This window comes from Mauremys mutica, chromosome 13 (genome assembly GCF_020497125.1).
Source record: "Mauremys mutica isolate MM-2020 ecotype Southern chromosome 13, ASM2049712v1, whole genome shotgun sequence".
In the NCBI taxonomy this organism is placed as follows: Eukaryota; Metazoa; Chordata; order Testudines; family Geoemydidae; genus Mauremys; species Mauremys mutica.
The window spans coordinates 12,572,339-12,594,328 of record NC_059084.1 but is presented as its reverse complement, the minus strand read 5'-3'; the positions used below and the strand labels follow the sequence as shown (position 1 = coordinate 12,594,328).

At 41.2% G+C, this 21,990-nt stretch overlaps 1 protein-coding gene across 3 annotated transcripts; it reads left to right on the top strand.

Moving 5' to 3' along the window:
* The first annotated feature begins 4 nt into the window (after window positions 1-4).
* On the top strand, window positions 5-16,308 carry CSTF1 (cleavage stimulation factor subunit 1). 3 transcript variants are annotated; one of them, XM_044985163.1, is made up of 6 exons: window positions 5-685; window positions 6,929-7,124; window positions 10,105-10,382; window positions 11,052-11,249; window positions 12,625-13,015; window positions 15,410-16,308. In XM_044985163.1, the coding sequence occupies exons 2-6, from the start codon at window positions 6,956-6,958 to the stop codon at window positions 15,667-15,669; spliced, it is 1,296 nt and encodes a 431-aa protein (XP_044841098.1). In that variant the 5' UTR covers window positions 5-685; window positions 6,929-6,955; the 3' UTR covers window positions 15,670-16,308. The 3 variants fall into 3 exon arrangements, with proteins under 3 accessions (XP_044841098.1, XP_044841096.1, XP_044841097.1); XM_044985161.1 differs by having other exon boundaries at window positions 7-1,190; XM_044985162.1 differs by lacking the exon at window positions 5-685 and adding an exon at window positions 6,116-6,231.
* Window positions 16,309-21,990: the final 5,682 nt, after the last annotated feature.

Sequence of the window (21,990 nt, the reverse complement as noted above, 5' to 3'; positions counted from 1 at the left end):
GACGGGGGTAGGGCTTCTTTTAAAATGGTCGTCGCTTCTCGCTGAGAGTCAGTTGGAAGCAACCATTTTAAAAGGAAGTCCTCTCCCCCAATAAACCCTAGCTGGGGGAAACCACAAGCCCAAATCCGCTTATGATAACTGCGTTGCCATGGGTGGGCGGCCTGGAATTACGCGATTTGCGTAAGGAAAGGATCGACCAAGCAGAGACTTTGTAGAGGAAACTCCGTAATTGGCGCGTCGGTCTACGAAATTAGCGTAGGGAGGAAACAGGAGGCAGATGATACGTAAAGAACGCACGTATCGACGTTAATACCACGCTGGAGGCGGGAGGGCGCGGCGGGTAGCGGTCACGCATGCGCCCGAGTGTGCCCGTGACGTCGGCGGCTCGCTCAGCAACCAGAGGAACAGTTCGGAACCAATGGGCGGGCGGCGCCGCTGAAGAGAAGCCAATCGGCAGGCGTTCGTGTGCCTCACAGCCGGCCATTAAGACCTGGCGCAGCGAGTGCGCACAGAGCCTGGGGGGTGGGGACGGGAAGGACTTCGGGGAGCTGCCTTAGGCGGTGCTAAGCCCTAGCTTCAGCCCAGCCACCCCTCTCCGCCTGTTGCCTGGCGAGCGTGTCGCCCCTGCGATCGGTGGCGCGTGATCCGCGGCCGTTGCCCCGGGCTGTGGCTCTCGAGCAGAAACGTGAGTGGGACCCGGGCCAGCGTGTCGCACCAGCGGTGACGTGTGGTCAGTGTCAGGGCCCACGGACAGCGTGTCGCACCAGCGGGGCGTTGGGCGCTCGAGGACAAACGGGAGGGGGGACGTTGGGCGGTTTTTGTTGTACTAGCAGCACGGCGTCTCGCGTGGTGGCTCCCGTAGGACCCGGGCCGTCAAGCACGATCGTGAAGGGGCTCTCGAGCCATTGTGTGATCCGTGGCCGCCGGGCCCGGCGCGAGGACGACTTGAGGCCTTTGGAGGCGTGAGCTAGACGGCAACTCCCGTTGCCACCGTGTGAAAGTGAGCTCGGTGTGGGGGGCTGCGTGGCGGTGACGTGTGATAGATGGCAGCGAGGACAGGTGTGAGGAGGATGTCAGGCCGTCGTGTTCCCTCAGCGTGTGATAGACGTCCGCTTCCACGGGGCCTGAGTAACGTGGGCTCCCCCGCTCCTGAGCCACGGCCACTGCGGCTGCCTTTCCTGGAGGCTGAGGTGAGTAGGGCCGTCTGTTGGGGGGGGGGGGGCGGGAGCGGGAGTGTCTGTTCTCGTGGGCTAGGCCTTCAGCACTGCTGCTGAGGCACCCTGAAGTGCCTTGTCCGAGCGTGCCGCTATGCTGTCTACTAAATTCTGGAGTCATCCCAGAGGCCTGCAGCACCCAGCAGTGAGGCCTCGTGACTTTCAGTTCAATTTGCTTCCATTGAGGCTTGTGGGATGTCAAGGTTTCTCAGCCCAGACGCAATAAAACCCAACAGTCCTAATCCCTAGTCTCCTGAGATCTCAATGCTCTCGCTCCGTCAAAGGAATTGAACCCAGGAGTTCTGAATTTCAGCTACAGATCCTATTAGGTGGCTCAGTCCCTAACCCCTTTCCAGGCCCCACTTTAATGTCCCAAGGAATACTGATCTCCTCTGTAGCCCCTTTATCATTTCTCAGTTTACCATGCTCCGAGCCAGGGGTCAGCAACCTTTCAGAAGTGGGGTGCCGAGTCTTCATTTATTCACTCTTATTTAAGGATTCACGTGCCAATAATGCATTTTAAGGTTTTTAGAAGGTCTCTTTCTATAAGTCTATAATATATAATGAAACTATTGTTGTATGTAAAGTAAATAAGGTTCTTAAAATTTTAAGAAACTTCATTTAAAATTAAATTAAAATGCAGAGCCCCCCAGACTGGTGGCCAGGGTCTGGGCAGTATTAGTGCCACTGAAAATCAGTTTGCGTGCCTCCTTCGGCATGCGTGCCATAAGTTGCCTACCCCTGCTCTGAGCTAACCATTAGATCCTATTCCTGCTAGAGCTGGAAATAAATGAATTATACTCTCCTGGAATAGACTGCTGTTATCATTAGAAGTCCCTGTGCTTCCAGACTAGGAATAGAACCTGCCTTTCCATGCTCCTAGACCCACCCTATAGTCCCTTCCTCCCCCAAAAAAGTAGGCTTTTGCCAAGGGTCTGTACATGCTCCTAGGCTCACACTTTTGTGGTGTGCATGTGCAGGGTCACCCAGCTTATGGTAGTGCACCCTTGGTTGTTTAGCATGTACTCCCCATGCTCCAAGCACAATTTGACATCTAGGTATTCTGTTATTGCACTGTCACAATTTGCTATCTCCATGCTTCCCTGTCTCCTGATCCAAAGTGGCCTATTGTGACTGAGGGGGAGAACTCCCATCAGAATTTGCTGCCCCTGGACCAGAGGACAGGAAGAATAGAGTTAGCAAATTGTGATGGCAGTGTCCCATCTGTCATAATTTGCTATCAGCAAACAAGAATTGCTTACTTTACATGTCAACATTTAAAAAGATCTAAACTTAATTTTAGAAACAGAATTAATTTTTGTGACTAGCTAAGTGTATATTAAAATTGAACTCTGCTATTATTACTCATTTGTATTTTGATTGTATAATTGCAAGAAAACCAAAATATTTACCCTTTAAAAAATTATACAGTATGTACATTTTGTAAACACCACAACTATAATTGCACAAAGTTTGTATACTCTTTACTGCTCAGAATGTTTTTATTGGTTCCCTGTGGAAGGCAGAGCACATGTGCCCACCTCTTCCAGGAGTCACACTTCACCTTTGAAAAATAGGTGAAAAAAAGACACTAACTGTGCAAAATATAATTTCAGTTAACTCAAAATTGTAAAATATTTATTGAACTTCTGTGATTTTTAACTTTCTAGTTACATATCAGTAGTCAAGATATGACTATCTGCTGCAGTTTAAGTATTTATTAATGTAGAATTATTACCACAATCCCGATCCTTATCCAGGTTATTCCATCTGATCTATATGTAGCTGTCTAGATACTGGGCCATAACTTCAGTTCATGGTACAAGAACAGATCATATTCTGTTTACTTACCTGCTCAAACATATGGCATGTGTTTCTAATACAACTTTGCATTTCTTATTATGCAGTCTTTGTTTTGCTTCTTGTGTATGACAAGATTGCAGCAGTAGACTACTGTGCTCTATGCAAAATCAGTATAATTTAACCAAATGATTTCCTAATTACGGAAACTATAAATAGAAATAGATTCATTACTGTCACTTATTTCAAGAACTACATTAATGATTTGCAAATATTTCCTTTTCGGGGGTCATATTTAAATAATATTTGGTACCCTTATCTATTTGTCTTAAACTGTTAGCTTGTAGATATAACTATATCCTACTGTATTTCAGTGCTCTTTTGGTTTCAACCATTTTTTTTACTTTTAACTAATTAAACACAATATTCATACAGAGAACCCAGTTTCTTTCATTAGGGTACCAAATTTGTGACATTTTTAATAAATGTAGTAAAATAACTAATGACATTCCACTCTTCCTGTTTACCTTCCCATATACTCTGACTTCACTAGGAATATATAACAAAGCTATACCTGACCTTTTTCCATTAAGAGAATTGCTTTTTTTCTCCTGTGTATATACATAGGATATCTTGTGTGGTTTCCACAGTAGTGGTATCTTTATGTTCCAAATATGTTTCTACAAGCTAATGCATTTTTAAAATAGAAAACTCATAATAGTCAAAATTTGACACTTTAACTACTTTTAGGATGAGTGGCCCAACCACTAGTATCTTGTGTTCCACAATTTTTGTTTTCCAGAGTCACATAGTAGATTTTTCCAGTTTCTCAGTGGAGGAAGAATCTAAACTTTAAAATGAATAGCCAATAGCTGACTTCATAATTGGATTTGATGTTTTCATAAAGCCACTCTCAATGTTTAGTAATGGTTTACTTTTTTATTTAATGTTTGGAATCACTACACATGCATATACCACCTGCCAGAGTCTTGTGCTATATTTGCTATGTACTGTGCCACTGATAACCCTTTCATACTCGTGCTAAATTTTAGTGTTTTGAGCCCAAGCTGAGTGAAACAGTCACATGTTCAATTCCTACCAATTCAGTCAATGTCCGCTATTAAAAAGGGTGAGCACAAATATGTGCTGTTTCTGATTTTATCTTTAGCTATCAGGAAATTAATCTGCTCTTGTTACATCACATTTATCGAAAATAGCATCCCACTAACACTGCACGTTAACTACAACTATAAATATCTAAAAGATCATCTCCTAGCTTACATGAGGGATAGGGAGATGGGGTTAGACACTCCTTCACACCCTACACAAACACTCCCCCTTCCAGAACCTCCATGTCCCTCTTTACAGTGTTCCGCCCCATCACCTAACTTTCTCAACCCCTCTCCTTCCCACCCAGCCCCATTTATCCCCCTCCCTTGCTCTAAGACTCTTACTCCTTTGTTCCATTCCCACCTACTCTTCCACCCCAGTCATGGTTTGTTTTTTGTTGTTTTTTTTTAAAGTTTCAGCACTTTCAGAATATTCTGCTGTACTCAGATTACATTATCACACATTCAAAACTCCCTTTGCCAGAGGCAGATTGGAGCAAACTGTACTTCCTGCTTTTATTTCGGATTTCTGTCCTGGACTGTATTTGCCACCAGGCTGTGGCTTAGGTTTGGTGATCATAACAGTCCCCCTGGAGCCATTCAAGACCTGTGATGCAGAGGTAGTTTCCAGCTACACTCTCTCTCTGTACAGGCTCAGTATAATCTTTGTGGCATGCCATCAAGCACTTTAAAGATTGATGCTCATAACAGGAGAATTAAAGTTTTCTGCTAATAATGTAATTTGATTTCCCCCAAAAGGATAGTGGATACCATGTACTCCATTAAGGTAGCTGTCAAGCATTTGAGACCCTGGTGTGATGATCTCTCAGACCTGGTTTGATTTCTATCTGTGATCAAACATTCATTACCAGAGCCCGTGAATATTAAGGAAGGTGGGGGAGGAGCAGGTACTGTATCTCATGAACCCCCTGTTCAAATGGCCCCAAATTTAGATCAATGCCCAGGAGGCACAATTTCAAGCCGATCAAAGAAATGCAAGGGAAACGAAAGAAGTTTTGATGTCAGCCTTAGTCATTTGATTTAAAAAAAAATTGTGCAAATAAAAATTAAAAATTGCAAACTGCAAAATCACAGTAAAAACATACGAAGTGTTAGACTAGAAACAATGTGAGATGTGATTGTTAACCTCTAGCAACTGTTAATATTTTCAATTACTGTATTTGCTATTCAAGTATGAATTAGTGCAATGGCATCTATTTGCACAATGTAAATGAAGTGTAAATTAATACGAGTAATAAAAATAATTTTTTTAAGTAAATAATTGAGGCAGGAAACCGCATTGACAGTGGATTACAAGAAAGGGAATCTAATTCAGGGCGTGGAACAGCAGATAAAACAAATTAGTTAACCTCCCTGAGGCCTTATGCAGACATAAACAGAAAAGGAATTCGGTAAAATACTAAAAGCATGCATAGGAATTCTATCTGTGTATTTGCGTTTCAATATTCAATCTTTAGCTGCTTGCTACATCATTTCAGATAAGGAAGAGGTGCCTTATTTAGGCATTGAGATGCACTGTGCCTTTAGAAACAGCCGTGGTAAGCGGGCGGTGCGATACGCTGCTTACCAAAGGAGTAAACAATAGCCTCTGCCACGCACAGCTTATTTTTGCAACCCCCACAGACAGCCCCAATTCTAGTAAACACCCCTATTTTTCTAGTTTCCCCCTTCTCCCCCCGTTGTCTGGCAGGGGCTTTTAACCCCGGCCCCTGTTCCCTATGCCTGATCTTGCCCCTCTCCTTCGCCTGCGTCTACTAGCTGCGTAACTCTTTGGGGCGTGCAATCTGGCTCCCTGCAGTGCAGATTGCATCCCACCTCTCCGGTTTGTCCCCGGTCCCCTTGTAACGCGACTGTGGGAACAACAGGGACGTTGTATAATCCTAGTAAGGGCAGCAGGCGGGCTTCAGCAGCAGATGTTCGTGAGCATGTTCACTCTCCACGAGCATGCTCAGTAGCGCGAAGCTGCACATTGCGCTGGGGAATGATTGGGATACACTTAGCCGCCGCCTCCTCCAGCATCTATCGATGTTCTCAGGGCTCCGGTCGCCATTTTAGGGGGAGAGCAAGGGAGGCAGAAAGACGGGCTGGTAGGTACCGGGGCGGTGTGAACAACTCCTTTCCTATGTGCCCTGCTGAGCTGAGCGGTTTACAGCTCTGCTTGCTTGCCGGAGACCGTTTCCTCTAGCCCGCGGTCTCCCGGAACCGCTAAGCAGTTCACTCTCCTTCCAGACAGTTTCTCCCCCGCCCCTTTAGTTTGCTTTTACCCCTCCCCATTTATAACAATCGATTGTTCTTTGGGGCTGGAAATGGGTGGATTGGGGGAGGGGTGGTGGATTGAGTGCAGGGAGGTTATGGTTTTTCAGCTGGTGGCTTCACTGAAAACCCTACAACACACGTTTTGTTTTGCCTCTTGGCTTCCCTACAAAACACCTGCTTGATTAAATGAAAGAAAAGTTACTGTCAGGAGGCAAACGTTGCTAGCCAGTGTTGCTGTTATCTCACCTTTGTAACAGTCCTTAATTACAGTCTGAGTGCTAGTAACTGGTGGACTGTCTCCTCAGTAGTTGCTACTGTCTGCAACAGCTTTCTGTTATCTCTTCTCATTTGTCTGTCTAGTTTGGGATCTTAGCTGAAAGTCTCTTTCCTTTATGTATACAATACCTTTTTAATTTGTCACTATAATGGCACTGTTTAACGCTGAAAGGTGTTGGGGGTATGTTTTGTATGAAAGATTATACCATTGCAGTGTAATTGTTTTGTAAGTATTTTTTTCTCTTGTTTCAGGCACCCGCAAGGCATTCCTTGCTCACAATGTATAGAACAAAAGTAAGCTTGAAAGATCGTCAACAACTTTACAAACTGATTATTAGTCAATTGCTGTATGATGGATACATAAACATTGCCAATGGCCTGATAAATGAGATAAAACCACAATCAGTCTGCGCACCCTCTGAACAACTGCTACATCTGATTAAACTAGGTAAACTGTAATGCAGGATTCATGTACATAAACTAGGAATTGCAGACTATTTGATGAAGTTCAGGTATGTAGGTCCTGGCTCAGCACAGGGCCTGGATTTGATGACCTCCAGAGGTCCCTTCCAGCCCTACATCTCTGTGATTCCGTAGTGGACTCAATGCAATCTAAAAGTAAATGTTCTCTTTAACTCCTAATGTTGCTGTACAGTTGTCATATTTATGCATAGATAACAAAATACAAGTCTTTCAGTAAATCTTTTCTAGGATCTACTTATTTATTTGTACTTTTTCAAATTATAATAGTGCCTATCCGATGCCCTGGATCGTCGATATCTTCTAAAAGGACACTGAATAAATGGGGCCATTAGATCTCATAGATTAAATCAAATAATCCATTCATAAATATAATAGAAACTAACTGAGCCACCAAATCACACATCAGCACTACTCAAGTAGACCTACTCAAGACCAGTCTCCTCACAGAGGAGAAATGGTGGGCCTTGCATTGTGTCATGAAGGCAAATAAATGTGGACTGTTACAGATCTGAAAAGGAAATGGGTTTCAGAGTTCCAGGGCCCTCACAGAGAATGCCCTGCCAGTCACTCCCTCTCTCTTATAAGGTTTCAGCTCAGTTGCCACATGTCACAAGGACTGTTTCATGTTGAGGGGGGAGGGAGGTGAAGGAGGCAGGTAGGTCCCAGATTGTTCAGGTTGTATTGTAATAGTCTTGTTACTGACACTGGTATTACTTGTCAGATCAGAATTCAGTTTTTTTTTAATTGACAAATGTGTGGGTGCTGGTGTAAGTCTAAACATATTTCTTTTTTAAGCAGGTATGCACAATGTATTGGAGGATGGAACTAAATAGGAAACCTCTGTTAAAAGTTGTTTACTGTCTAATCAGGTGCAATTGAAGCAGTGTGTCCTGTGGCTAGGATACTGGACTAGGACTCAGACCTGGGTTTTATTCTCTACTTTGTGACTTTGGGCAAGTCACTTCACCTTTCTGTACATCTGTGTTTTCTCTACCCTTTTGTTTCTCTTGTATTTACATGGTAAGGTCTTTAGACTAGGAACTGTCTGTTACCATGACCGACTCTCTTAGTGTTTATAGTACCTCTTAGTATGCACCACAGGGTCTCACTCTCGGTTGGGGCTTCTATATGCCACTGGAATATAAATAATAATGTTTGGTAGGATAATTTATTCACCAACAGATACCAGCAAAATATTGTGGTAAGTCTTGTAATTGAGTTAGGCAGAAGAATACTAATGGAAAAGTTAATTAAATCTGCTAAAACCAAAAAGTATTGTGTCCCCGTGTGGTAGCTTAGCTTCAAAGTAAACTTACACAAACCAGACTAGTGACAGATTGTGTTTATTGCAGTATTAGTGTTGGGGACACATTATTGTTAAAGGTTTCAGAGTGGTAGCCGTGTTAGTCTGTATCAGCAAAAAGAATGAGGCGTACTTGTGGCACCTTGGAGACTAATAAATTTATTTGGGCATAAGCTTTTGTGGGCTAAAACCCACTTCATTGGATGCATGCCGTGGAAAATACAGTAGGAAGATATATATACACGGAGAACATGAAAAAAATTCCCTTACTGTTAATCACACCTTCTTGTCAACTGTTGGAAATGGGCCATCCCTATTATCCCTACGAAAGTGGTTTTTTTGTTTTTGTTTCCTCCTGCTGATAATAGCCCACCTTAATTGATTAGTCTTGTTATAGTTGGTATGGCAACACCCATTTTTTCATGGTGTGTGTGTATTTTCCACGGCATGCCTCCCATGAAGTGGGTTTTAGCCCACGAAAGCTTATGCCCAAATAAATTTGTTAGTCTCTAAGGTGCCACAAGGACTCCTCATTCTTTTTATTGTTAGTGACAGAGAATAAAAGTATTCTGTTTACTGAAAATACCCCTAATTTTTCCATGGAGCAGATATACATTTTATACTGGGGAGAATTTGTATACTGACAAAAAACTGCTGCAAAATTAACTACCAAATTAGTAAAATTATTTGACTATTTAAAGTGTTGTAAGCTTTAACAGTCTTCAAGAGCTAGGAAATCACAACAAAGGTTCAAACTGCCTTCTTACCCTATTGTGTGTATCGTCTAGATTTGAATCTCAGCATGTCAACTAGCTTTTCTTTGGCTCAGACAAAACTAATGATAGTAACTACAAGGAGCTCTGAAATGCAGCATTTAACTTTATGCATGATGTTTTAGTGTTAAGGCAATTGAGGTCTTAGTCTAGTTATTTTTCATCATGATCTCTTTGAAAATCTACTTGAATAATGTAATAGAGTGCATAGCAAATTGAAATAGTGTTTCACACATCTCTGAGAGCATAAATATAGTAAGCTTTAGATCTATCTAAACTAGGAAAATTAGGATCCCTAATGTACTACTGATAGTAACAGCAAGCATTTTCAACACCATGTCATCCAGCTCTACTCTGAACAGGGTTAGATGACATAAACTAGGGACACCATTTACCCCTGCTCAGAGTAGGGTTAATGATGTGGTTAAAATAATAAGCTTGTACGCTGCTTAAGCTGCAACTTCCACTAATGAAATGTAGATGCAACCTTGAATAGAAGGTGTTAAATATGCGATATAAGTGTGTGGAGGACTAATGTTTCTCATTATTCTCATTTGAATTATTGTGGTACCTAGGAGCTCTAGTCATGGACCAGGACCCTGTTAGTGGCACTGCTTCATTGTGGTGGTTCTGGTAGCCATAATCTCTTTTCTTGGGTATTCTTTATTGAGCTGCAAAGGAAAAGGTTCTGTAAATGTGTTTGTCCTTTTTTAAAAAAATATTTTTTTCTATACAGGCATTACTGTTTCCTGTGAAAGTTGGCTGTAGATACAGTCATGGGTACTCTAAGCAGTTACTAGTATATTTATGAAGGACTTAGTCAACCTTTTTGTGGAGAAAGTAAATATATTTAATCTCTCGTCCTTCAGGAATGGAGAACGATGACAGCGCAGTTCAGTATGCAATTGGACGCTCCGATACAGTAGCTCCAGGAACAGGGATTGACTTAGAATTTGATGCAGATGTCCAGACTATGTCCCCCGAGGCTTCTGAATATGAGACCTGTTATGTCACATCTCATAAAGGACCATGTCGCGTAGCTACATATAGCAGAGATGGGCAGTTAATAGCTACAGGATCTGCTGATGCCTCAATAAAAATTCTCGATACAGAGAGAATGTTGGCAAAAAGTGCTATGCCCATCGAGGTAAAGTATCACATGAATCATGATCAGTTAGTGAATGATAAAAATACTACATCCATTTTATAGCATATGTTCTGCCTCCGATAGCATACTTATGGAAATGTACCCTTTTTGTTGTTGTCTGGAATCTGCACACAACTAGTGGCAGTGCACAGTCTTAAGAGTGTTGCCGTGAACAAAATAAGTGCAACATTTGTCTTAATTATAAAGGTGATTTTTATTCAAGAAGGGTAGTAGTACTGTGAGTTAGAGCAGGGGACTAACACTCGGGACCGCTGAGTTTTATTTTTTTTTCTGCTGTTGACTCCATTTTGACTTTGGGCAAATCACTAACCTCTGTCAGTTTCTTTTTGCTTCTGTGTAAAAGAAGGATATTGTATATTTATCATAGGGATGTTAATGACCAATATTTGCAAAGAACGTTGAGATAATCATCATTCTAATTATATGCATAGTTTTTTCATTAAAAAATGCAATCTTTACTTGGAAGATGAGGCAGGTATTGATGCATGTTTAAAACTCACTTTTTCTCTTCTACCAGGAGATCCCACGTTTGTTTGCATTTTTCTTTAAATGCCCAGAGTAGTAACATAAGAGTTGGATAGTGGTTTATGGTTCGTTCTTTGTCAGAAGGAAACACTCTCCATTGACTTGTTTAAATGTTTTCTGTAGGTCATGATGAATGAGACAGCACAGCAGAATATGGAAAATCATCCTGTTATTCGAACTCTATATGATCATGTGGATGAGGTTACATGTTTAGCTTTCCATCCAACAGAACAGATCCTGGCATCAGGTTCAAGGGACTATACGCTTAAATTGTTTGACTATTCAAAACCTTCTGCTAAAAGAGCCTTCAAGTATATCCAGGTTAGAGATGATAGTCTTTTTAAAAAAAAAACAGAAAAGCTTGAGGTCTACAACTGCAGTGATAGCAATTAGCTAATTTGTGTCTGCATGGAGAAATAGCTAGGTACACAGGAGTATGCAGATTTGCAGATACTCTTGTGATAATTATGCATACAAATTAGGTACATAAAATGTGTGCCTGTGATCTTCTCAAATCTGATGTCCGCTCTCCTCTCTCTATGTGCCACCGGGGAAACCTGAAACTGTTAGGGGTGGTGCTTCTGGCATTTCCTTTATGAACAGCATTGAAGTTCTGTGGATTTCTTTTTGGTTGTTAAGGGGGAAATTTCTTCCTCTCTCCCCCAACCCCATGAATAGGCATTGAAAATTGATATAGGACTTATAGCAGTGTTTACTCAAATATGGCCACAAGGGACTTTCCTTGCGGCCACAGCCTTCTAGGCAGTGACGGGGGGTGGGGGTGCAAAGCATCGGCCCCTCCAAGGCTGTCAAGTCTGTAGTGGTTGGGCCCTGCCACCCTCTGGGGGGAGACAGGACAGAGGAGCAGGCAGCTAGTGAGTTCCTCACCTTCCCCGGGAGCAGTGGGGTTGGGCTTCAGCTCTTGGTTGGCAGGCTCCAGCCATGGGTCTTCAGGCTTCATTCCTTGGCCGCGTGGTGACAGGCTCTGTCCCTGAGCTCATCCTACTCCCTCCCCCCCGCTGCCTCCCTCATCACTCAACCCCCACTGTTTCCCTATCCACCTCCCCATCCAGGGCTTAATTTGTCCCCAGTCTTGCTGGACTGTAAGTCTGCTGTGAAAAGTGATATTTGTATGTATGTTGTTAGCACTTTTCACAACAGACTTACTCTCTAGCAAGTCTCTTTTAAAAAAAAAAAAAAGGCAAAAGGAATGACAAGAACATGCAAAGCACCTTATTTGTGTTTCTATTCTGTTTAGGTCCAGTAAAGAATAGAGACAACTACGTTATTTTTAATACTGAGTCTGTGGAAAAAATCCTACATAAATAAATTACAATGATTTGGATATGTATATGTGCATATGTATTTGTTTTTCCAAAAGTTAATTAAGTATTTTATGAAAAATTATGAGAGCAGCCACCAGTAAGAGTTGGTGGCCGCCCTCTGAGGCCACCAAAAAATTTATTGTGAGAACCCCTTAGAGTATAATCCTGATCCATCTAAATGTGTTACTGCCATATAGTGGCGGGAGGAGTGGTGTTCTCCAGTTTGTAACCTGCCTTCAATTCTTAATTAGTATAGTGTTTAACTTATATGAGAATATCATAGAACTTCAGACTTGTGAATCCACCAGGATTTTCTCAATGCAAATAGGTTCTTTATATTTATATTGATTTATATATTTCTCATCACACAGGAAGCAGAAATGTTACGCTCCATCTCTTTTCATCCTTCTGGTGACTTCATACTTGTTGGTACCCAGCACCCTACCTTACGGCTTTATGATATCAATACGTTCCAGTGTTTTGTGTCTTGCAATCCTCAAGATCAACACACCGATGCTATATGTTCAGTAAACTATAATGCAAGTGCTAACATGTATGTGACAGGAAGCAAAGATGGATGCATCAAATTATGGGACGGTGTTTCAAATCGATGTATCACTACTTTCGAGAAAGCACATGATGGGGCTGAAGTCTGTTCTGCCATCTTTTCCAAAAATTCAAAGTACATCCTGTCAAGTGGAAAAGATTCTGTAGCTAAACTATGGGAGATATCCACAGGTCGAACACTGGTCAAATATACAGGTATGTGGCAGATGACTTATCAAGCAAAAATTGTTCATGTGGTAATCAACTAGTGATGGGAATAAATATTTGATGCAGTACAAAATTTTTAAGTGCTTAGTCCAGTGACTGATGCGCTCAGTTAAATATGTGAAAGATTTTTCAGAGTTTACTCATAAGATCATGATAGCCTTGTGCTGTTGAACAGTAACCTCTAAAGTTAATTGGAAGTTTCTTCTGTGCGAGGATTCCCCAAGGTTTTTCTCTCTATTCTTGGTCACAATAAGTCACCATTCTTGATTTTCTTTAGATGTTGGTCATCATATTAAACCAATCTGAGTGGATTTGGATAACTTTCCATCATTACTTCATTTGTGCAAATGATGTATTACTATTCTTCTCTCTGGTTTGCTGGCTGTTAGCTGTCTGTTAAGGGAAAGCATCATCAAATACAACTCTCTTGGGTTACTCCAGAAAGAAAAAGAAAAGTAGACATATCAAGACATCTTTTTGGCAAGAAGTTGCTGGCTGGCGGCTCCTTTTCAGTCTTCCCTAACCTCCACAGGAGATTTTGTTGCTGTGAAATAGATTCCAGAGATATTAGGGCAGTTTGATCTGCCAAAACCAGAAACTGACTCTTTGATTCAATCTGCAAAAGTAATTTAACCGTGATCTTGTTGCCCAAAATATAAACTGGTAATATTTTTAACCAGCAGGGTGCAGCATAGCCTTCCTAAACAACCACAACATGTTTGTAAAGCCCTTTGCTTGATAAATAAGAGAAACATAATCTTTCTAATCAAATCAAGTCTGTGCATGCCATAGTATATCTGAAACATCTTACTTTTATAAGAAAGTTAATGCTAAACTTCTATGGTGGGAGTAATGGCCTAGCTAGATAATGGTTTATATATTTATAGATATTGATAATGAGAACTTGCACTTTCCTCCATTAGCTGTGCTCTTTCCAATTTTAATTACCAATTGCTACCTACTAAGTTTCTCACTAAGAGTACTGGAGGGGGAATTGTTCTTAGGGCATGAGCATAATGCTCCATCTGCTATGAAGGTCTTTTGATTTGATTGACTGATTCAGTTAGGAAGGAAGGGCTTCAAGTATTCTCTATACTTCTATTAAATGGTGTGTGAATACTTACAATAATATGGAATTCCTTCACAGGTAAACTGTTTGTTGGAATGTATATAGATTTTTCTTTCCTTAAGATGGTTTTTGAACCCTCACATTGTGGTGGTATTGACTAGTACAGTCTGGAATTGCATATTTAAAAGGGCTTTTCTTTTTTTTTTCTTTTATTTCTAAGCAGCTCTTTGAACTTTCCTATATATAGAGGCTGAAATCTGGCAAGTATTGTGCCCAGTGCCATTTCTCTTTCACCCCTTCACCCACTGCCCCGCAGGGGGAAAAAACCCTCCTACTGTAACAAACTCATTGAAAGTCACTCGTAGTGATCGCACTGGCACATTTTTTTTAAGTGAGGAAAAAATTAATTTATAAAATGTTATTAGCAAAAACACATGTAGACTGCCTAATACCAATAGTTATGACTTCTGCATAGGTGCTATGTAGGGAGATGTAACATCATGAATTTTCTCTATAAATAAGCATACACTGTCACTGAGCATCTGAATTTAATGCTTCTGCACATGAGGGACTAATACTGATGATTGAGTCAGGTAAAGAGTGGGTAGGTGCTGTGCAGGCTTGGACAGATCACAAGAGAAGTTCAGCATCCCTGTTAAAATACTCTTGAGTAGAAATTGCCCACCATGCTAAATATTCAGCATAAATACATGGTTTCATCCTTATTCCCAGACTCATCTCTTATTACTTAAGTCAGGATTTAAATCCTGATTTAACTGCCCAGAAAGATTTAAAAAATAGTATGAAGCTGTGCCTTCATTTCACAGTTCTTTTTACAGTTCTCTGGCTTCTGATGGTCCAGTATTAGTTTCAGCAAGTTTTGATGATCTTTAGTGACCTGATTCTCAAATCCATCTGAGCTGTTTGTTTGGCATCTAATACTAATCTTTTTATTACATTACGTAGAGGTGTGCATGTGTGTGTTGCTGTGTGTGTGTGCACGCGCGCAATTTGCAAGGGCATTTTCCTGTCGTAATTGTCATTCTTCAGGCCTGCGACTATTGCTGCTTCCCTTAGTGCTACTGAGATTTTGGCAAATAGCCTTTCTGCAGTGAAGGTGGGAGGAGAAATGTTAGAGCCCTTCTAAATGTTAATCAGTGAACACAAAGCTGGCCCTTGTTCATGGTCCTTAGCAAGTAATATCTAAAAGAGAGACTCCTTGTGCTTTTGACAATCTGCCCCCTAAGCAAGGCTGCTCTAGGTTACATGTTTTACTTACACCTTTAATGAGTATCATGTCCCTGCTATTATAGGTGCTGGTTTGAGTGGACGACAAGTACACAGAACACAGGCAGTCTTTAACCACACAGAGGACTATGTGTTACTTCCTGATGAAAGGACCATAAGTCTCTGCTGCTGGGACTCAAGAACTGCAGAACGGCGAAATCTTCTGTCATTGGGGCATAACAGCATTGTCCGGTGTATTGTTCATTCTCCTACCAATCCTGGTTTCATGACATGCAGTGATGACTACAGAGCTCGATTTTGGTACCGAAGGTCAACCACAGACTAAAGACAGTTTTAATAAAACAGTGATTACCTAGATGAATTATACCATCTTATATTAAGCGTACTGCCAACAGATGCCTAAACAAGAGCCATGTTGTGTTCGTATTTAACTTTGTCAAACATGGTGAGAAAAGTACTGAAATTTAGTTTTCCCTCACTCACTGACCTTATTAGTGTGTATTGCATCAATTGTGTAAGTCGTCTCAACCATTATTCTTGAATACAATTAATCCTTCCTGCAGGGATAGTTTTAAACTTGCTCTTACATGTCTAAATTTTCAAAATGTTTAGTAACTTAAGTGAATCTTGCTCAATCTGTGTAGAATTTCTCCATTACGTCTGTGCAAACATATTAAAAAAAAATTCTTTAAGAATGGATTGCACAAATTCTCAGCAGAACTTGGCCAGATATTTTAAAGAAGCATTAAGTTGTATTTCAGTTTTGATTCATGCACTGTGCAGTGAAAGCTCTGGTTTTGTATTTCCTTTTTTTTTTTTTTTTTTTTTTAATTTGCCAAGTGGCCCTCCAGCTCTGAGCCAGAATTTTGTGCCATAAGAATTTGAACATCCAATTTTAAAAGGTTTAGATGAATTCAACAAGTGATGTTTTAGTTCTGATATTAAAGCTCGGACTTGAAATCTGGTGGCTGACTTTCATTTGAATTTTTTTTAACTAACTGCTGTAACCTTGAAGCAAATAGAGGCTTGCAAGCTGACCTGACCCCATCAGGACCAGGACCCAGTTACAAGTGTCGGGTAGCATGTAATTTGTATAGCATGCATTTGGTCTTTGTTTGATTTAGGTAGTCTCTTATCACTCAGGGCTTGTATATATGAACTAGTTCATGGCATATTGGAGTGTGAATCTGTACCCACCCTGTTGCCCATGCCATAGATTAACTGCATCCTGCCAATGAATACATTACCAGTCATTAATATGCTTTGATCTGGTCCAATTTCAAAGACTAGGCTAATGCACATTAATGAGCTGCCACCAGGGTGTGCACAGACAGCTAGTCCACACCAGGCTCCCAGCCTCCCAAAGTCCATATTGTCATCTGACTCCTACCAAGACATGAGTCATTACACATCTCTAATCATAAGCTTAATCTTTTAAGGTCCAGAAGCCAGTAAAGGTCCCACTGCGTGCCTACCTACTAAATCAGCATACTGTTTCAGGGCTATGAGAATAAGATGGACTTTCTATCAGCTGTCTGTTAATTAGCAGTAATATCGGTACACCACCAACTTTCCACCGCCATGTTTTTTTCCTTCCCTACAGGGGCAAGATTCCTTAGGGTCCCGATCCATGTTTTTCTCAAGGTTGAGGAGCACCCTCTCTTGTTCTAACAGGGTTGATAGGTCTCCCTATACCCACCTACCAATGAAGACTGCCTCTTTAGTAACCATTACATCAACTGAAAGAGTAGGAAAGGTGTGGGGGCCCCATACCAGCTGCTCATTATATGGCATTTTGTAAGGATAGGGTCACTCTCAAGTTCCTGCCCATATTTGTTTCAGTATTCTAGTTCATTCAGCTCCCAATTTTTTCCAAAATCTCATTCAACCCCAGGGGAAGTTAAACTTCACAAATGTAATAAGAGACACTGCATTAATGGGACAAAACCATTCAGACTACTTATGGTTGCTCTCCTGTCGCCTGTGCTGCTACAGCACTGAAAATGTAGGCAAGCCCTTATATAAAAGCTTACATGCTAAAAACTACATTGTACTTCTTGGGAGACATTTTGTACTTACCTTTAGAAGTCTGGCTTGGGCCAAATTTTGAAGCCAAACATGACCATTTGGGGCCTTTGCAGGGGTTAAGAAATGGGAACTATCAGGGATTTTCTAAGTGGGATTCTGATTACATCAGAAGGTGTTCTAAGTTAGGGTGAGAACTCATTCCACTAGAGCTTAGGTAGCCTGTCTGTGACTCAGAAGTCTGTTGGCAGCAATGTGGAGCTCAATCCAGACCTTTACAAGTCCCTACTCTTTGGCAGAACCTTCAAAATTGGATGCCCATTTAGTCCTGCAGTCATTGTTTAAATAGGTCTTATACCTACTTCCAAGCAAATAGATGACTGTTAGCCACCAGGTGTGGAATCCATAGGGACAGTACAGTCACTGGGGGGAGGGGGAGAGAGAATGGCTATCCTACAGTAACTGGTTCTTCATGAAGTGTTGTCCACATGAATGCTAGGGCTCACCTTCCTTTCCTGCTTCTACAGCATCTTATATGAGTGGGATTCTGTATTAGTAAAGGGAACTGAGGAACAGTTGGGCCCCTGTGGAGGGAGGAATGCAGAGTATCTAGGGCACAGGTGTGGCCCCAATAGACACTGCTTGCCAAATGAGTTGGATCTCATTTTCACACAGCACATGCACACCAAAAGTAGAATCCACAAGTCAAAGCACAATTCAAGTAATTCTTTCCTAAGATTTCTGAAAATTTCTGTTCAGCTTGTTTAGTTTGACAGATACTTTCCAAGCATTCTAACTCAACACTTTTTATGTGCCGATGCTGCACCTAGTTGACACCAGCCCAAATGGTTAGACAAAAAATCCAGGTGGCTGGATAGCAGATGAGATGGAAAATTAGATGGGAGAGTCATAGTCCACCATTCTTCCTCTTAAAATGGAGAGGAATCATCACAGGAGACCAGATGGATCAGTTTGTCTTCTGAGATGAGTCAATGTTGCTTAATTTTTTCAGTGTCTTTCATACAAAATGTACCTTACAACACATATGGTAATATGGTTGGTGCCTTATAGGTATGTAAGAGCACAAATTCCTTACCCCACAGAGTTTACAGGCTATTACAACACAGCTATAATAAATGTTTTGTATTAAATGTGAGAACATTTTGCAACATATGGAAAATGTGGGGCAGAAATCCTGAATTCATAGGATTGTGGCAGTCTGTTATTTCATTAAAGTGCTATGCAAACACTTGTAAACTTTTCTTCCACCAAGCTTCTAAATTAGGAACTACAGGAACATGTAGCAAAGCAGAAGGGTGGGTTTTTTGTATCTGGTTATTTGCAACAAGTCTGTGACAGATCAAGGAAAACTCCGCTTTTCACACACGTTCTCAGTTGTAGACACTGTTAGGGTTTTTTTTGGTTTTGTTTTAATCTTGTCTGCTGTCACAGAAATTGACTTGTGGGAAACCTTTTGTATAGCTAAATGCTTTCAGGACAATAGTTGTCAGACTTTTTTTTTTCTTGCGAAATGGTTCCTGACACATTGTGACTTTGCAAAACCGCTCTGTATAACACTGGTTATACAGTGATTATTTATAATATTGGAAGTGACACTGCTGCTTGGTGACAGCTATGGATAAAAATACTAGAATCAACACAGCTGTAAAGGTAAGTGGATGGTTTATGAGAACAATTTAATGACTTAAAATATTAGGATCTGAAGTAAGTGATTTATTAAAAAAATTTTTACTTCAGAATAACTCTTGTAGTATCATACGTATTAATTTACCAACTAATGTAGAAAGGGAGTTTTTGGTTTGGATGCTAAGGTACCTGATGTTTGCCTGTATTTCTGCTGTTGGAGACCTGGATGTGGCAATATCATTGGTGTCTGGAGAAATTTCTCCTTGGATGGTATTCTCAGTAAAAGGAAACCTAAGAGATTTTATAAGCCTTAATTACACTGACAAAAGTTAAGTAAGCTCCAGCTTCTATCTTGAAGGTACCACCTCTCTTATTACCATCCCATAAAGCTCTTTGATGGTATAATAATGTACTATTACTAACTAAATACTCAACACATTTGTAAGGTAGATAAGTTAGTTCCCTATTTTACAGGCAGGATAAAAAATAAGTTAAATTACTGAGGGTTTTTTATTAGACTTACAAAATCCGTTTGTAAGCTTTTCAGGGTAGGGAACTTGTCTCTGTGTTTAGTACTCTACCTAGCAAAATGTGGGTCTGACTGCAATATAAATAACTCGCAAAAAGTCACACTGTGTGTCAGGGTCAAAGAGAATGCTGGTGTTCTTGGCTCCCAGTGCAATGTTTTTGACCTTGATAATGTAAATATGATTTGGGGGGGGGAGCGGGGGGGATTGGAGTTGGATACCAGAAATATAAGGAAAAGCACCCAATGCGAGTTACATGGAACATTTACTGTGTTCAGAGTTTTCTGTCAAGGTCTGTTTGAAAAAATTGACCTCTCTTATTCCATGTTAAGTCCATCAGAAGAAAATGGGACACATTTTTCTCTCTATTACTGAGATGAAAACTTGACCCATTTATGTTTTGAAACTCCTATATTAAGAAGTTCTCTTATACCTCTCTCTCTGGCTCCTAACACTTTTATTTTCAATTTAGCAAATTTCTTGGTATGATATTTTGGTCACAGATGTTAAAATAGTTTAGCAGTGGCTGACTGAATTTAGCAGTATCAAGTTGACTTTTAAATTCTGAACATTGCCCTTATATAAATATACACATCTTATGGAGATGAAGTATGGTAAATCAGGAAACCATTCTGGTGCAACATGCTAAATGACCTATTGGTTCCTATTATCCCAGCAACTCGGGCAATGTCATTTTAATGGCCTTACATCATTTTTTATAATTTACTCTGAGATAGCAACACTTTGGCAAGATGAGTGGGCAAAAATGAGTCCTTTTATAGCTGGAGCACAGTTGCTGGCAGCTGTAGCTGTGCAGAAATTCCCATTATGATGAAAGAACTAAATAGTAGTGCTAACAAGGGCTCCTGAGTACCATTTAAATGTGTGTCGGGAGAGGTAGATTTACACCTCTGTCTGACCCTCCTTTTCCCCTCAGCCCCCCTCCCCACCAGCTTCCTTACACTTCCTCTGCCCATGAGCCTCTATGCCCACCCCCTCCAATGTGAGTGAGTGGTATTGTGACCAAACAGTGGTAGGGCCATGTCCTGGGGGCCTCCTCTCCCCCCAGCTCTAGGGTCTGTGGGTGTTACTGCCACAGCTAACAGTTAGCAATTTTTGGTCCCCCCTTTTGCAGGATAAACTGGTTCTGTAAAGGAATCCAGTGCGTTAGCATGCTCAACAGACAGCTTGCTCATTTTTTTGAATATGTATTGAGGGCTGATTGTACACCCTGCAAGTGAAGAGTCCTGTATGCATATGCACAAAGTAAAAAGTGTTGGGCAGGGAGCACAGTATGTGCACAGGGGCCCGTCCTATATTGAGTTCTAGTGAGTGGCTGCCAAGTTGCTCCTATCTAGCAGCAGCATCAAGTGAGCACTAAAAGATGCACATAGCTAAGCTCCTGTCAGACATGCTTAAGTTTACTCTTAAATGTCTCCTTAAGAAACACTTTTTTTAATTGCATACTTGCAAGTAAGTGATCAAGCTTGCAGAGGAGAACACTTAGCGTAGTGGTTCTCAAACTTTTGTACTGGTGACCCCTTTCACATAGCAAGCCTCAGACTGTGATTCCCCCCTTATAAATTAAAAACACTTTATATATTTAACACCATTATAAATGCTGGAGGCAAAGCAGGGTTTGGGGTGGAGGTTGACAGCTCATGACCCCCCATGTAATAACCTTGCAACCCTCTGAGGGGTCCTGACCCCCCAGTTTGAGAACCCCTGATCTAGCCCTTAGAATTTTATTTGCATACTCTCACCTTGCAACCGCAGCAACCTCGCAGACTCTGCTGTGTGTTGTGCAAGGACTTTAAGCTATCTTTGTGGTCAGCCACCAGCAGCAAGTTAGAATAGCCTAACTTACATTACTTGCCAAGGGCTTTAGGTAACGGGAGGCAGATGTGGGTTATGGAATCCGCAGCCATGCTCTCTTTCTCTAAATTAAATCACCTGACCCTCTAGTATAGGAGGAAGCTGTGGAGTAGCGTAGGCCTTATGTGGGCCCTATGCTGTTGAAGGTTCCTTCAGCAGAGTCGTCTTCCTGTGGTCAGTTATGCCACCTTTAAGGCAGCTGTGTGGCAACAGATTGCATTGTTGTTCCTAAAATATATTTTAAAAAATTCTATGGTCTGTGATGGTACATTTGTGCAATTTCTCTAGGCTGAATTCTCTTCTTGCACTTTCACAACTGATAATTCAAATGCCTGTCACCTAAAAAGGATCAGAATTTGTTGCAAGTGAGCTTCATTGTACCAGACATTTTGCATGACTAGAAAAGTTGGTTGGATGCTTCTGCATTACCAAATCCACTCCAAGTACAAAAGGTTAAAATGTAGAGAAGAAAATCAAAAAATCCAACTGTTGCCCCCTACAAGACACAGGCACAGTTTTTCATTAAAAAAGTGTTTCGGGGAAAAAAAGGGAACGTACTTATTGCAGAAAGA